The sequence below is a fragment of the Chelonoidis abingdonii genome, chromosome 12 (assembly GCF_003597395.2).
Source record: "Chelonoidis abingdonii isolate Lonesome George chromosome 12, CheloAbing_2.0, whole genome shotgun sequence".
Taxonomy (NCBI): Eukaryota; Metazoa; Chordata; order Testudines; family Testudinidae; genus Chelonoidis; species Chelonoidis abingdonii.
Genome location: NC_133780.1, coordinates 3,818,055 through 3,833,720, shown reverse-complemented (window position 1 = coordinate 3,833,720; position 15,666 = coordinate 3,818,055). Strand labels below are relative to the sequence as shown.

Here is a 15,666-nt window from a genome sequence, read left to right as displayed (position 1 = left end):
GGCATTTTCCATAATATTTTGACACCTGTGTGCCTCAGTTTCCCTGTGTGCTTTGCATTGCTACCCAGGGGGTGCAAATGGGTTAAATCTGTTCTTGGGGGCAGATTAAGAGACAGGAGGTGTTTGTGTCACACAGCTGTCTGGGATGGTATGAAGGGGGTCATTAAAGGACTGGTAGAAAGTGACTCAAATCAATGGAAAATTTGGAAAGGCAATGGGAACCCACTGGCCGTGATGTTCAGGCCTAGCAAACACCAACTAAAACAAAGGACATTTCCCCTGTCACATCTTGGAAGAGAAGCAGGACAAAGGCCCCAGCTAGAGAACAAAGGGGAAAGGTGAAGGCTGGGAGAAGGGCTGGCCTCTGGGAAGACAGAGGATCTCACACTTGGGACTGATAAGGAGACAGAGACAAAAATGGATCCCATGCCAGCTCGACTGGCTGATGGCACTGGCTTGGCCACTGGGGACCAGGCCTTAACCTTTGCCTTTCTATGCTGCTCTGAGGACTTACAGATTCTGTAGCCAGGTGACTTATAAATTGTTACCTTGTTTTGAAAAGGCTGCCTGGTGTTGCTGCAAATACTGCAAGCAGTGTGTGCTGCAGGGGTACAGCGTACACAAGCCTCCCGTAGGAGACTGGAATCTGCAGGGAGCCACAGAGAGAGAGGGAGAGAGAGGAATAGCTGGTGCTGAGAGCCCAGTTTCAGAGTCCTGGAGGCTATGGGCCAGACCCAGCCTAGTAAAGGTGCTAGTTACGGGCTGGGCATAGACCAGACCCTGTGGATCTGTGACAAGAACTATTGTGTGCCCAGATTTGGGTGCATAAATGGTAAGCAACTACCAGATGTGGGAATACAAACTGGCGCTTTTTCACCTAAATCTGCCACAGAATTAGAGGCTATGGCTGAAAGTGGGGCAGGGCGGAAGAATGTTCAAAACGGTGCCTTTCTGAGATGTGGCCAGATGGCACGTAGGTCTCCAAAAGTGACATTGGTGCTTTATGACTTTTAATTTTCAAACTGTTCCTAAGAGCCAAGAGTGTCTGCTCACACACGATGTCCAGGAGGCAGCCAGCTCCTCATGAAATCAGACCCAGATACTGAGGAACAAGTGACTGGATCTGCCTTGGAAAATGAGTTTGTCGGAGGCTTTAGAATTCTTTAATTAGCAAATGTGTTTTTCTTTTAGAAAATAAACAAGAGTGCTTGCCATTTCAGTTACGCAAGTGCAGCTCACTGGTGTGACTGCTTATTTCAGGGCAACTTTCTCACAAATCCATTTAGCTACCGCCTTGCAGGTTTCCGAAATAGTGCGGTTCCCTTTGATCATCCCACAGCTCTCCCCGTCAGCAGCGCCTGTTAGCTGGAACCTGGGGAACAAAGAACAGGAATCACTGGGTGTTTAGTTTTACTAAGCAAGATCTTTAGCAGCTATCCCTTGTTTGGAGCGATGGCCTCTTTCCACACTAGCTTCCTTCATCCCTACTTTTCTACAGAGTCCTAGTTAGTAACGTGCCTCCCAGAGTGGGAAAGGAGCTGGGGAGGCTCAGTTCAGTGCTGGAAAACACTTGTCCACTTGCAAAATCCACTGTGATGATTGACCAACGCTGCCCGTGGGTGTGTTCAAACCCCACTGCTGGGGAGCCAAGCCGAGGAGCCCAGCAGCACCCGTGTGGTTCTATTTTGTACAACTGTGTCATGTGCACTGAGTGGTGTCTGAAGTGGGTGGAGCTTAGTTGGTGGGTGGGGCTTGGGAAAATACCACCACTTTCCCCACCCCCATTGCAGCCCTGGTGAAGGTAAAATGTGCTGCTCAGCAGGAGAGGGGACCCTGACCCTCCATTAACGAGCACATTGCTGGACAAGGGCCACCTTACTCAGGCAGAGCAGCACAGCTGAGAGCTAACATAGGCTTGAACAGCTAAGTGCCTCTTCAGCAAGACAAGGATTGTGCTTAAACTAGTGTCTTCCCAGACATGCCCATTCTCCAAACAGACCCTGGCCTGACCTCCCTTTATCCTGTGGTCTTGCAAGCACACGAGGGCTTGAGACTGACCATCTCTCCATGGGGAGGACTCTGCCTGGTGCTTAACTGTACTTGTGCTCACAGACAGCCTCTGCTCCTGCTAGCGCTAGAGAGCACTAACCTTGTGTTCCCACTTGTGCACCAATCAAGTCACACTCAGTTTCAAAGCTAAAATAGGAACCTTGAACACTCACAGTGTTTCATTGAACGTGGAGCCGTCCACCCAGGTCCATTTCCTCTCTGGGGATGTAACACTGAGTCCAAGCCAGACCAGGTTCAGTTGTGGAATACTCAGTACATACGCCTGTAAGTGACAGGATAGAGGAGTCTGGGTGAATATAACCTGCTGTGATTCTCTGGCTTCTTTGCTCTCTCGGCAAATGAAGGAAGAGAACCTGCTACACAGTTCTGCAATAGATATAAACCAAATTTCTGATGTTTCCCTTTCCCAGTCTCATCCTTTCCTTCCCCTCCACATATCAATAATATTTTAATGTGCTCTGGAATAGATTTTTCTTAAGCCAAATGCCATACAGCAGGGGCATTGTTGTTTTGCTGCAAGCCCATTGTATTACATTATGACTAGCGACACTCATCTCTCAAGGGGTGGGTTAAGCCATTTTTATTTACTGTACCATCTCCTCCTTGTCTTGGATCACCAGCATCTGAGAACTCTTTGCTGAGCAGTCCTCATGACTCTCACTCCACGTTTTACTTTCTTTAGAGACCCAATAGCACTTGTTCTTGTGCAGCAGCCAGTCAGCTGGGCACAGTTTGCACCCACAGCCCTCTAGAAATAGACATGGAACAGGCAGGATTACATGGGCTGGAAGCTTCTGAACAATGTTGAGCTTCCCTGTGTTCACGAGGGGCCTTCAAACGATAAACATTCTCAGCCAAGACATTTCTCTTTATTCATTGTTTGTTTGAGGAAAGGTTCACTGGAAGTGTGGGTCAGGAGAGAGGTGCTCTGGCAGAGCTGTAATGTGAATAGGAATTCATAAGCTCAGGCACACAATTCACATTTTACAGGTTCAGTATCACACGATGCATTTCCCCCCCAAGGAGCATCGAACCGCTGAAATGAAAGATACGACAAAACTGTCACCTTCTCTGCTGAACCACTTCTGGAGCACTTTAAAAGTAGTAGGAGGGAGGTAAGGGATTCTCATAGGAAGTGCTGAGGGCTGCGTGCTGATCACACACACAAACACACACAAAACCACCTTACAAGAACAGTATTGCGGTTGCAAAGTCAAGCACTCAAAAGTTAGGAAGTGTCAGAATTAAGGTTGCCTGTGCAATCTCTGTTGGGTTCCCTTGTGCATATGCATTATGATCCAGTCCGTAATTACATAGTCACGTACCAGTTTTCTCCACCGGACCCCTGTGTCATTCAGGGCACATAACAGATGGGTCTTTAGCGTCCTGGATTGCTGCTACCACGTGGTGTTACAAGCCTCACCTAAAATCTTCACATGCACATCCTGAATACCTGTACTCAGTGCCTCAAAAGTCAGTATAGGGAAAGCCAGTGCTATCTGGTGGTGGAGTAGGGAGGCTGAACACCTGGGTTCTAAACCCAGCTCTGACACTACCCCACTCTGGCTATGTCTACACTTGTGATCATTAAAATCCCAGTATCCTCTTTTGACTAACAGAGGATTTACCAGCTTGTGTAACTACATTTTTTCCTCCCTAAAAATCTCTCTGGAAATTTCAACTGGATGTGGCAAATATTTCCAAATTATAGTCTATGGGGTGCTTGTAGGTGCTCCATGAAAGCTGACAGGTCACATGTGCCCGGCTTCTCCTTGTTTCCAGCTGCTGTATCTCACTACAAGATAGCAACAATTACATGTAATGCTCTCCCAGTACATCTCTACCCCGATATAACGTGACCCAATATAACACAAATTCATATATAACACAGTAAAGCACTGCTCCGGGGAGGCAGGGTTGTGCACTCCAGTGGATCAAAGCTAATTCGATATAACGCGGTTTCACCTATAATGCAGTAAGATTTTTTGGCTCCTGAGGACAGTGTTATATCAGGATAGAGGTGTACTACTTTTCTATGAGCAACTTCTGTAGTTGCCATTGGGATGTTATTGGATTACAAAATGGAGGTGAGGAGGGTGGGGTCTGGGAGTTTACACATGGGAAGGCAGGCATCCATTAGGTGCTCTGTGTTACAATATGCTGCACCATGCAAAAATATTTGAAACTACCTGGGATTTGGAATTGTTTTTCACTTCCTCTGCTGTGGTATTGCATAATGATGTGTGCTACTAAATAGCTAGCAAGTTTCACCCCACATGTGATCACACTACAATGGTAAGTGAAAGGATATAAAATGTGCTTGTTTTGTACACATTGGAAGTACTTTGAATGACCACTAGATATCACTCCTACTACTCTGCACAACAGCTGAAAATTTATTTAACAGAGCTGCCTGAAAAGTGAGATTTTCCCTGGCAAATTATCAGATGGTTTTCTCCTTTTTTGCTTTCTCTCCTATTTTTCTCTCCACTGGAGAAGAGATGTGAAAAGATAAAATGTATAGGAAAGTGGGGAAAAGGTCAAGATTTTGAAACTAAATATTTAGTTTTTCTCTGAAAATTTTCCCTTTGGAAAAATTTCAGAAAATTGAAAAATAAATTATATCATGAAAAATAAAATTTGACAAAACCCTCTTTTCTGATTAAGAATCAGATATGTTTCAGCCAGTTGTAGTATTTATTTTGCAGCCATCAAACAGAACAAATGACAAGAAAAATAAAGACAGGAAGATGAAGCTCTGGAACATCTCAGCTATGTATAAGTTATTGTGACCCAGTAGCTGAATTTTCAATCAGTAAGTTTGGAATGAGAGTTCTTCCAGGTGGACACAACGTTGCAAAGAGTACAAAGAATAGAAGATACAGTTACCTGTTGAGTTGTTGTCTGGCTTTGGATACAAATTTTGATTCGAACAAGACTGGCAATCCTTCAGGCAGGAATTACATTCAGTTCCATTTGTTGTTCTTGGGCTTCCAGTCTGACCTTCACAAGGATCGTGTAATAAAAGGTAAAAAGTATCAATTCACCAAATACTGTGGGAAATCTATCAAGTTACAATGGGGACAGACAAGCAGCGTGAGATGGAATCTGACTCATTATCCATTGTAAGGTTCATTCCACATTTTTGCACTTCTTACAGTGGAGCTGTTACAGTCAAATAATGCATGTTTCATGTATCAAGCTCTCAACTCTACTTTGTTTATGTAACACTTTTGATGTCTATGGCAGTGATGAAATGCCTGGTAATTTATTCAGAAATGTTTTGGAGGCCAAAAAATAGAATCTAAATGGAATTGCAGGGGAAGAGGAGAATTCGCCGAGCCAATGGATCTGTGGCGCTGAGATACTCACCCCAAACACCAAGCGCAATCACAGCTGCCGCTAGGATGATGTTCCCGGCCCATCCAAGCCATAGAGCCATCCGATGCCAGCGTGGGCACTGAGGGATTTCTGCAAGAGTCAAAATCTAGTGTAAAGATTCATAATGAAACACGGAAACTTCTCCCTTGGAGGCTGCTCAGCTGGAGATAAGGATTAAGTTCAGGCTCATTAATATGAGGAGGAAAATGATCACGCACAGAGTTTAAAACTCTGAGGCCACATCACCCTCACAAGGGCAACATTAATTGTCCAACTAGATAGAAGTAGAGGAAAGCTGAAGAAAATACCAGAGATAACTAATGTTTACTTGTTAGCAAGTTCACATCAACGGTCAAGCAAGAGGTTTCCTTCTGATTATTGATTAACCAGGTGTGGGTTTTTTTCCCCAGAGTTTGCAGCCTTGAGGCCCCTAAAATGCATGTATAGCTACTTCAACACAATTTTTAACAGGAAAGATGTGGGGACAAGCTGCCTTTTCTGTGGCACTCAAAACCCCCTCCCCTCCTGCCTTGGTTAAGCTAAGCCTGCTGCATGGCCACTGTTTGGTCTGCTGACTTGGCTGCTTTTAGCAATAAGCAATAATGGTTTCAGGCACTTTACTGGTTTGCTGAAATCTCCCCATTCAGAAGAGTACAGAGAATGTCAGAGGGGAAGGTGCTAGAGACTTGTTTGGCTCCTGAGTGTCCCATGAAACCAGCTGCTTGTAGGCAGAGGAGGAGGACTGTGATGAAGAACGCTGAAAGAGTTTGTTCTTGTGCTTTCGAGGTCCCCTCCCACTGCCACTGCGGAGAGAGGTTGGAACCTCCTTAGTGAGCAATACACCTGAGAGACATCGTTGCTGAGCCCTCCCTTTGAAACCTGTCAAGGTTCAGATAATTCTCTGACTGGGGGGTACATATGCTTCTAATAAGCATGGTCATACTGGCTCAGACCAAAGGTCTGTCTAACTCAGTGTCCTCTCTTCCGACAGTGCCAGTGCCAGGTGCCTCAGAGGGAATGAACAGAACAGGAAATCATCAAATAATCCATCCTCTGTCACCCGTTCCCAACTTCTGGCAAAGAGTAGATTTGATCTTCTCCAGATCTTCTCACTGGCCCTTAAAAGGCAGATCTTCTATCCTACACTGGGCTGCTGTAATGAGGGCTGGGCAGTGGGGTCAGGAACATCTACGCAGGACTATCCCAGTGGCCACAGCCCTTGTATTGGTATCTAAGGCATCATATGCTATGTTAAGAGGATGTTTACCCATTTGACAGCCCCTCCAGTACCAGCGCCCTAGCCACCTGCTTCTGTTCCTCTGGAAGAGACACCAAGAGGGGTTCAGGGTATCCCAGTGAGCATAGCTCTACCTGGACATTACTGGTTGGTAACTCAAGACTTGCATTCCTAGACAGCCTGAGGAATATTCCCTACAACCAAAGGAGATAAATCTTTTCCTTTCCCTGTTTGTGAGAGCAGAAGGCAAGGTTCTGGGCCTGTCCTGGGCCACTGACACTATCACAGAGTTGGGGGTATGGTATTGCTGAAGGAACTGACATCTTTCTGATGGAACAGGATACACTGGCCTGTTCTCTTAGAGACCAGGGGAAAAAGCACAAGAGTCAGCCAAATGTCCTTTGTAAGATTTGTCAGCCCCTGACTGGTGGGAGAACAATTTGCTTTCACCTGGGCCTGCAGAATATTGAACAGCTCCACTGCAGAAGTACCTATCTTGAGCTCCAGAGGATTGGTCCTCTTCCCGAGATGCTCTTGAAACTGTCTAGTCGCCAGGAGGTGGCACTACAGAAAGACTATATTTTCATGCAGGACAATGGCATAGTAGTGTCCCCAAATGGAGATTCTTCCATGTCCTGGAAGTATCACTGTCCCACATGTCATCGTCTCAGACACCGGTGTGGAGGGACAGTAGGCTAGGCCAGTGCCAATGCTGATCAATGAGGCACCAGAATTGGAGCTGACAGTGGCTGATGGAGCTTCCACCAAAATCTATATTTCTACTGGGGCAGGAGGTTTGGGTTTGTCGTCTCCATTAAGGTGTGAACAGATTCCTGAATATCTGACTCGCATCAGTGACTGATGGGGCTTGAAAATTCTTGGAGGAAAGATCCCTTGCATCACCTTCCTTTTGCATATTCTGTCAAATTTATGACTATTCATGTTGTATAGCAGCGTCTTCTTGTCATGGGAAAGGTATAACTTGAGTTGAGAAAATAATTAGAGGTCACCTCTCTTTCTCTTTACATCTGCAAGCAGATTGTGACTATCTTGACTTCATTATTCAAATCTGCAGAATAATTTCTGAACATGATTCAGTTTTTAAATCCCTTGAACAGTAAAGTCTTTGAATGGGAAACTAGTCTCCTAGTAACTTGCTATGTTGACACTTGAACATAGTTTTCAAATTTTAGGGAAGAAAGTGATAGTTGGTCAGATGGTGCAAAAAGGCTGTGAGGGAAGGATTTAGAAAATGGTCAATGGACCGTGGCAGAGAGAACATGCTCAGTCCCTTAACTGTTCACTTCTTGACATTCTAATGTTTGGTGCTTTTAAAATGGTTCTGATATTTTCCTACTGTAAAAAAGTTAGAAAATCTACCATGAAGTAAACCCTAGAAATCACTTTACATTTTCAAGGCTGTCTTCAAAGAGAAAGAGGGTTAGAGACTTAAAAACATAATTTAAAATAAAGAGCAACAGTCTCTAGGCTCCACTGAGTTTGTAATCACAACAGGAGACTTCACTGCTTTCAATATCAAAGAACTTAACTTCAAGTAACTTTAAAAACTGTAGCCCGTTATTCATAAAAGTTCATCTTATGTGAGAGTTCTCAGTGAGACTCAATAAATAAAACTTATGACCTTAATAGAACAAGATGTTCTAGAGACATAAGTGGACAAAAAATGGTGTATTTTTAAAATAGTAAAAAGCTGAATCTGTTTTTTAATTAAAATAATTAAATGATTTGTTAAATTAACTTCATATTTTAAAAAAAAATTCTTGTTTGGAAGCAAATTAACACATCTCAGGATAAAAAGAGGGGGAGAGGTTAGAGATGGTGTTAAAAAATTAGGCTTATACTAGAAACTCTTTGACAAATGTAACTACTGTGGCTCCACAGTTTAAGCTCCAGATTCCAAGGAAAGTAAAGGACATGTGTAGGGACCCACCTCCTGGCCACAGCAACCCATTTCCATTTTCCAGCCCCAGGGGGCACCACATGGGGCTGGAGCTCCTCCAACTCCCTGGGGGCAGAGAGCCTGGTCAGGTTTTCCCCAACAGCATCCAGGACCCAGCCCATGACCCCAGTGTCCTGGATGCATCACAAGGGACAGGAGTTCCAACTCTGGGAGGCTTGAAAGGAGAGAGATCTGGCATGGACTGGGCTCCCCCAAGAGCCATACCACAAACCAACACCTGAACCCAGTGGTCTATTTCCTCCCTCTGTGATAAGTCTTTTGCTGCAGCCAGCTAATTAAATTAGTCTTGTTGTTCAAGCAGTAGCAGTTTGTGCTGCAGTGCTGAACCTTCAGGGTTCAAACTTTGCTGAAAATACATGATGGGGGTTGCTACAGTGGCACATAACAGAATTTGGTTTTACCCTTTTCCTTTAAAAAAAAATCTAGTAAATTACATACAAAGAAGACTCCCAAAAGAATGATTTCAGAGGGGTAGCCATGTTAGTGTGTATCAGCAAAAACAACAAGGAGTCCTTGCGGCAACTTAGAGACTAACAAATTCATTTGGGCATAAGCTTTCATGGGCTATAACCCACTTCATCAGATGCATTACAGCCCACAAAAGCTTATGCCCAAATGCATTTGTTAGTCTCTAAGGTGCCACAAGGACTCCTCGTTGTTTTTTCTCAAAAGAATGTTATTTAGATTGCAAAGTCAAGCACTCAAAAGTTAAGAAATGCCAGATTTACAATTGCTTCAGGAAACTTCTTTGTTCCCTTGTGCATATCGATTATGACAATGTATGTCCATGTAATTAAAGACTACTTTTTTTCTAAAGGATCCCTGCCTCATAGAATACACAAGATGGTTGCACAGTGGGGCAGAATTAAGGTTGTACCAGCAACTGTATGTCTGGCATGTCCTAACTTTAGGATGCTTCATTGTGCAAACTAAGTAATGGTTTTTAACTTTTTATATGTAATCCTGCATATACTGTACTATATACAGACTGAGTGATAAAATATCTGAACTATTAGTATTTAATTTGCTCGTCAACTGAAATATCAGCTTTATATATTTTGATTCTAAGATTAACAGCATAATAGTCATCTAAAATGGCCTCTCATTAGTAGCCTGACTCTATTTATAGAAAATATACTCTGAAAATAGCTAATATATTTACTGTTTTATTATATTATTAGGATTTTTTATCTCCAGATACTAACTTTTTCAGGTGAGTCTTGTAAAAAATTATACTATGATTTATATATTTACATTTTACATCCTTTTAAGTTTAGTTTACTGTTCCTTGTATATTCATTATTCCTGGAACACTGAAAGCTATTATTTTTCTTCCTCTTCTTCCTACTGTGATCATCTTTCTTAAGAGTTGTCTAAAGTTTAATTGCTCTGAAGTGTAATGACTTGATTCCTCACAAATCCTCCCTATCCAGGTCTTTTCAGAAACCAGTACAATCCCCTGCTGCATCCCCCACTGTTTTCTTCATCCTTTATTGACCAAGTTGCCCTTCATCTCTGTCTCTTCTCCTCACCTATTTCCTAACCTGGGATACTAGACTTCAGTCTCCCTATTTGCCTCTTCATGAATCCTTTCTTCCTCACTTCCCTCACCATGTGGAATCACCTCCATCACCCTCTGCACTGATTTCTCAGCAATTTTCCAAATCCAGTCTCTTCTCCCTGATCTGTGTGATATAACGTTCTCTCCAAGAATAAATGAAAGACACTGAATCGAGTCTCCCAGATTCCTTGTGTTCAGTCTTCTCAAGACTTGACCAGTGCATTGCTCTTTACCTCTGACTTACCCCATTACACTATGTACTGCATCGTCAATACAGCATGAATATCCACCCCCAAGTGTTTATGAAATATGTATAAAAATGCCATAAAATAAAGCTGTATTGTTCTTCACATGGAGTTTACATGTACAGACTGTCAGTAGCTCTGAAGATTTCTGTGACACTCTGTATTAACATTAAAGTAAAATTTACAATATTACATTGAAGAGATTCAGTTCCTAGTTCTGACAGGTGGTAAATTACCTCATATTTGCTGAGTCCTTACATACAAACGGAACATAGAGACTCCCACCTGCATTTTGTTTCTAGAAAATCTTTCTTTAAATATCTGTGCTACCAGTAAAAACAAAAACAAACAAAAAAAACACCCAAAAAGTGAAATTCAAACCAAAAAAAGAGAGCATACTGCTACAAAACTAAGAAGCTAAATAATACACTTACTGGGGTGCTGAGCTGGATGCTGTGACTTTGAAGTGGGAAAAGCTCCAGGAATGTATAAATCAGCATATACTATTTCTCCAGCCATGGCAAGTGCACAGGAAGATGAGAAGGTACAAGAAGGCAGACTGTCTAAGAGTTGCCTCATATTTATGCATGAACCAAGATGACCGACGTATCCAGTAAGAGGAAGTGTGTATCAGAAGGTTTTGACTTTCTTCTTTCCTAGCAAGCTAAGAGAGAAATCCAGGCACTAGAGATAAAGTGTTTGATGTACAATTGCACCAGCTAATCTGAGACATTCTCTCAATACATTAGAGCAGGTACTGGGATCAGATGAACCGTTGATTTTTCCTATATTAAAAGAAAGCTGCTCCCTGTTATGTTTGGTTCGGAAGCTCTGGATATTTTAAGATGAGAAATTCTTATCATCGCATAAAACTGGAAAACAGATTGAAAAATAAGAACTTTTTAATTACAATTCATATTTCCCATTGGAGACAGATGTCTTTAATTTATCTCATCAATAGGGACAGTAATATCCCTCTCTTTAGCTATTCTACTCAGTTTCTACACTGTTACCCCTTTTAACCTGACTGTCTACTCAAAGTTGGGAGCTTTGTGGGTTGTTCCAGTTAGGAAGAGAAATTGCTGATAGAGGCCATTACCTCTGATGCAATCTTATTTACAAAGAATGTACAAAGTCCTGTTTCCCCAAACACAGGAGGAACTAAACAGGAGCCATTGTCCTTGTTCACAGGTCCAAAACTCATTTCAGCTTTCCAACCCAAATCCTCTCTCTAGGCTACTCCCCTGGGCAAACCATGCTTCCAATGGCTTGTTGTTGAGGCTGCATCTGTTCCCCTCTCACCTTCCACCCCCGGTTTCACTGTCTCTGCTCTGTCTCATGCTTCTCTTCACACATACACACACACATATATCTCTGGCCAAACAATACATGGTGGAGCCTTCTCCCACACAATGCTCACGTCCACCTTTGTCTTAAGTAGGGACTTGTGATTATAGAATCATAGAAGATTAGAGTTGGAAGAGACCTCAGGAGGTCATCTAGTCCAACCCTCTGCTCAAAGCAGGACCAACCACAACTAAATCATCCTAGCCAGGGCTTTTCTTAACTTATCTTAAATCGGGGGCTCTCAAACTGGGGGTTGGGAACCCTCAGTGGGTCGCCAGGTTACTACATCAGGATCACAAGCTGTCAACCTCCACTCCAAACCCTGCTTTGCCTCCAGCATTTATAACAGTGTTAAAGATACAAAAAAGTGTTTTTAATTGATAAGGGGGTGGCAGCACTCAGAGGCTTCGTGTGGGAAAGGGGTCACCAGTGCAAAAGTTTGAGAACCACCACGGCTTAAATGAAGGCCAATGGCTAAACCTGCAATAACATCATTAGTATCATTCCTTTGAGATATTCAGACTCTTGTAATAGCACTTCCTTTGCAACCTACACCTGACCCAGGGAAAAGCTGCTCTGTTGCACTAGGACTACAAGGCACTGAGTGACATCCTACTGAAATAATGGGAGGAAAGGGTGCTCAGCACTTCACAGGACAGAGCCCTGTGTCTGATCCCTGGACTATAGGAGTCAGCCAAGGTTCTGCAGAAATTTTGCTCACAGGAAAATAATCAGGTTCCCTAGTCACACAGTGACCTGACAAGTAAGTACGGTTGGAGGAAACTGGTCTTATGCAGTAATGCCGGCACCTCTACATCTCACATAGCACTTGCTAGTAACATTTGTTTATTAACTACCTGGTTGATAAATCTGCAGCTCCAGAGGTGTCTCCTCCTGACTTCTCTGTTCATCCCTCGTACCCCTCCTGTTACTGCAGCAAATCCACCCCTCTGTACAGAAATCCTAATGACTACAGCACTGCAGTAAAGGAGGCTTTAAAACATCCCCTTCTGATCCTCCAAGATCCTTGCAGCAGAATCATGGTCAATGGAGCTATTTTGCACGGTAAACTGGCTAAGCGATCCAGGCTGCATAGCCCAGACATCAGATCCAGGCGTCAACTGCTGTGAAGAACTGTCAACATGCTTCACTGATAAAATCAACCAAATATGTATGAATGGAGCTGACTGGGAAAGAAAATTCCATTGCTCACCAGATTGTATTATTCATCCCACCATCCCTGAGATTGCCTCCCTCAAGAAGCCCTGAAAAATGTTTGAGATACAAGCTGTGAAACAGATTCATGCCCCTCCTCGCTGTTACAAGTCAGGTAGGAACAGCTATGCTCACTATTCATGGAAATAATCAACACCTCCTTCGGAGAAGCACACCTGCCACATTCCTTGAGAAATGTAATTGAGATGATTCGGGGAATCTGTCTATGTACAATTTATAATCTTTGGTTAATTTTATGAAATTTCTGTATCATTAATGCCTCAATGTGTCTGGCAGGATGTATAACACCCCCTCTTCCTTTCCTTCCATGGTCAGGAAGAACCTATAGAATAAATAAAATAAATCATTAACCATAATACCTCGTCTCTGACCAAACTATGAGTATGCTAAGGAGGGTGTCTGATATGGGAGAACCAGTTTGACCCAGATGGTCTGAAGGGACTGGGTTTTAGAGAATAGAAAGTCCACAAACAGGAAAACAAAGAAACCAGGTGCTGATTTTCTCTAAAGACTCAGAAGGACTCTGAGACAAAGGAAGTTTGAGCAGGAGAGAGGAACAGAGAGGCATGCTTTTGTAGCAGAGGGCACCTTCTTTGACTGTGGGACCAGCCAAGGTCAAAAGAAGCAGGCAGGAGGAAAGAGCAGACTGCACGTTCCAGAGGAGAAGTCATGAGGAGAGAGGTACAGAGGAGGGGACTTGGAACCCTGAAAGGATACTCCCCCAAATCACGACAAACACTCCAGCATGGTGAGGAAAGTGAAACAAGAACGGTGTATAGATGTTTTAGTGTTTTGATAAGAGCTGTACATCTCTGGAGCTACCTAAAAGAACAGTGATTGGTTTGGGAGCCATTTGCAAAGCCTCTGTGTTACATGCTTCAACTATCACACTCCGCAGGAGAGGTAAACTGTAAACCCAAATACCCATAGGGTCAGACCTCTGTAGAAAAGTGCTTAAGCTACTGGGATGTCTATGTGGGGGTCAGTACTAGTCCTGGGGCCTTAGGGTAACTGGACCACAAGGTCCCATTTCCATGAAGGGGCAATAGACATACTGCCTGTGTCCAGGGAACACGTCAGAGAAGCCAGTGAATGAGAGCGTGCTGAGGCCTGCTCAGAGTCAAGTAGCTTACAGCACAAGGGTCTAGCATGATAGGACCCAACCACAGAAGCCTGGTGAGTGTCCAGCAGGGGGAACTTTACCAGGACTAGTTAATTAATCTATTAACAAAGAATTAATGGAAGGTAATATAATCAATGCTAATGAATAAGGGTTTATGGAAAATAGATCCTGACAAAATAACTTGATATGTTTTTTTGTTGACATTACAAGTTTAGTTGATAAATGTAATAGAGTTGACGTAACATACTTATGTTTGACTTGGTACCAAGTGACATTTTGATTTAAAAAACTAGAGAGCTATAAAATTAACATGGCAAACATTAGATGGATTAAAAGCTGGCTAATGGATATGTCTCAACGTGTAGTTATAAATGGGGAATCATCATCCAGCCGATCTGTTCCCAGAGGGGTCCTGCAGGGTTCGGTTCTTGGACCCACACTATTTAACGTTAATAAAAATGACCTGGAAGAAAACATTAAATCATCACAGGATTATACAAAAATTGGGGGAGTGGTAATCAATGAAGTGAACAGGTCATTGATACAGAACTATCTGGATCACTTGGTAAGCTGGGCACAAACGAACAATATGCATTTTAATATGGCTACATGTAAATGTATACAGCTAGGAACAAAGTCTGCAGGGCATGATTAGAGAACAGGGGACTCTCTCCTGGGAAGCAGCGACTCAAAGAGATTTGGGGGTCATTGTGGAAGTCATCTCTACATGAGCTCCCAGTGCAACACTGGCCAAAAGGGCTAATGCGATCCTAGGGTGCATAAAGAGGGGAATCTAGAGTAGGTATAGAGAGGTTATCTTACCTCTGTATTTGACACTGATGTGACAGCTGCTGGAATCCTGTGTCCAGTTCTGATGTCCACAATTTAAGAAGGATGGTCATAAATTGGAAAGTGTTCCAAGAAATCCATAAAAATGATTAAAGATTAAAAAATATGCCTTGTAGTGATAAACTCAAGGAGCTTGATCTATATATCTAAACAAAGAGAAGCTTCAGGGGTGACTTGATTACAATCTAGAAGTACCTACAGGAAGAACAAATATTTAATAATGGGCTCTTCAGTCCAGCAGAGAAAGGTCTGACATGATCCAATGGCTGGAATTTGATGCTAGACAAGTTCAGACAGGAAATAAGGTGTACATTTTTAACAGTTGAGAGTAATTAACCACTGGAACAACTTACCAAGCATCGTGGTGGATTCTCTCTCACTGACCATGTTTAAGTCAAGATCAGTTGTTTTTTTTCTAAGAGATCTGCTCTAGGAATTATTTTGGGGCAGATCTCTGGCCAGTGTTTTATAGGAGGTGTGACAAAGTTCCTCCTCTACCTTGGTGGGTCCTGCGCTTATTGGCGGATTTGTTCACCTCAGTGATCTTCCCCTCTTGTGGAACCCACAGTCTGGGTCAGCTCCTCCTGTGTTTGATAAGGAGTTGGGAGGTTTGGGGGGAACCCGGTCCCGCCCTCT

The 15,666-nt window shown here is 43.1% G+C and overlaps 2 protein-coding genes across 2 annotated transcripts in view; one reads left to right on the top strand and one right to left on the bottom strand.

Moving 5' to 3' along the window:
* The window catches only part of LOC116829199 (C-type lectin domain family 2 member D-like), a 287,968-nt gene that overhangs the window by 39,540 nt on the left and 232,762 nt on the right, over positions 1-15,666 (top strand). The gene's annotated exons all lie outside the window — the stretch shown is intronic.
* LOC116829181 (killer cell lectin-like receptor subfamily B member 1B allele B) lies at positions 667-11,054 on the bottom strand. The gene is made up of 6 exons (XM_075071525.1): positions 10,910-11,054; positions 5,443-5,541; positions 4,960-5,073; positions 2,664-2,818; positions 2,223-2,332; positions 667-1,372 (listed from the first exon to the last, which is right to left on the bottom strand). Exons 1-6 carry the CDS (start codon positions 11,052-11,054, stop codon positions 1,252-1,254), a joined length of 744 nt encoding a protein of 247 aa, XP_074927626.1. The 3' UTR covers positions 667-1,251.

Coding starts and splice junctions, on each gene's coding strand:
- LOC116829181 (XM_075071525.1), bottom strand. CDS start 11,054: ATGAGGCAACTCTTAGACAGTCTGCCTTCTTGTACCTTCTCATCTTCC. Junction 5,542..10,909: donor GCATCCAGCTCAGCACCCCA/GTAAGTGTATTA, acceptor TGACTCTTGCAG/AAATCCCTCAGTGCCCACGC. Junction 2,819..4,959: donor GCCAGACAACAACTCAACAG/GTAACTGTATCT, acceptor GTCTATTTCTAG/AGGGCTGTGGGTGCAAACTG.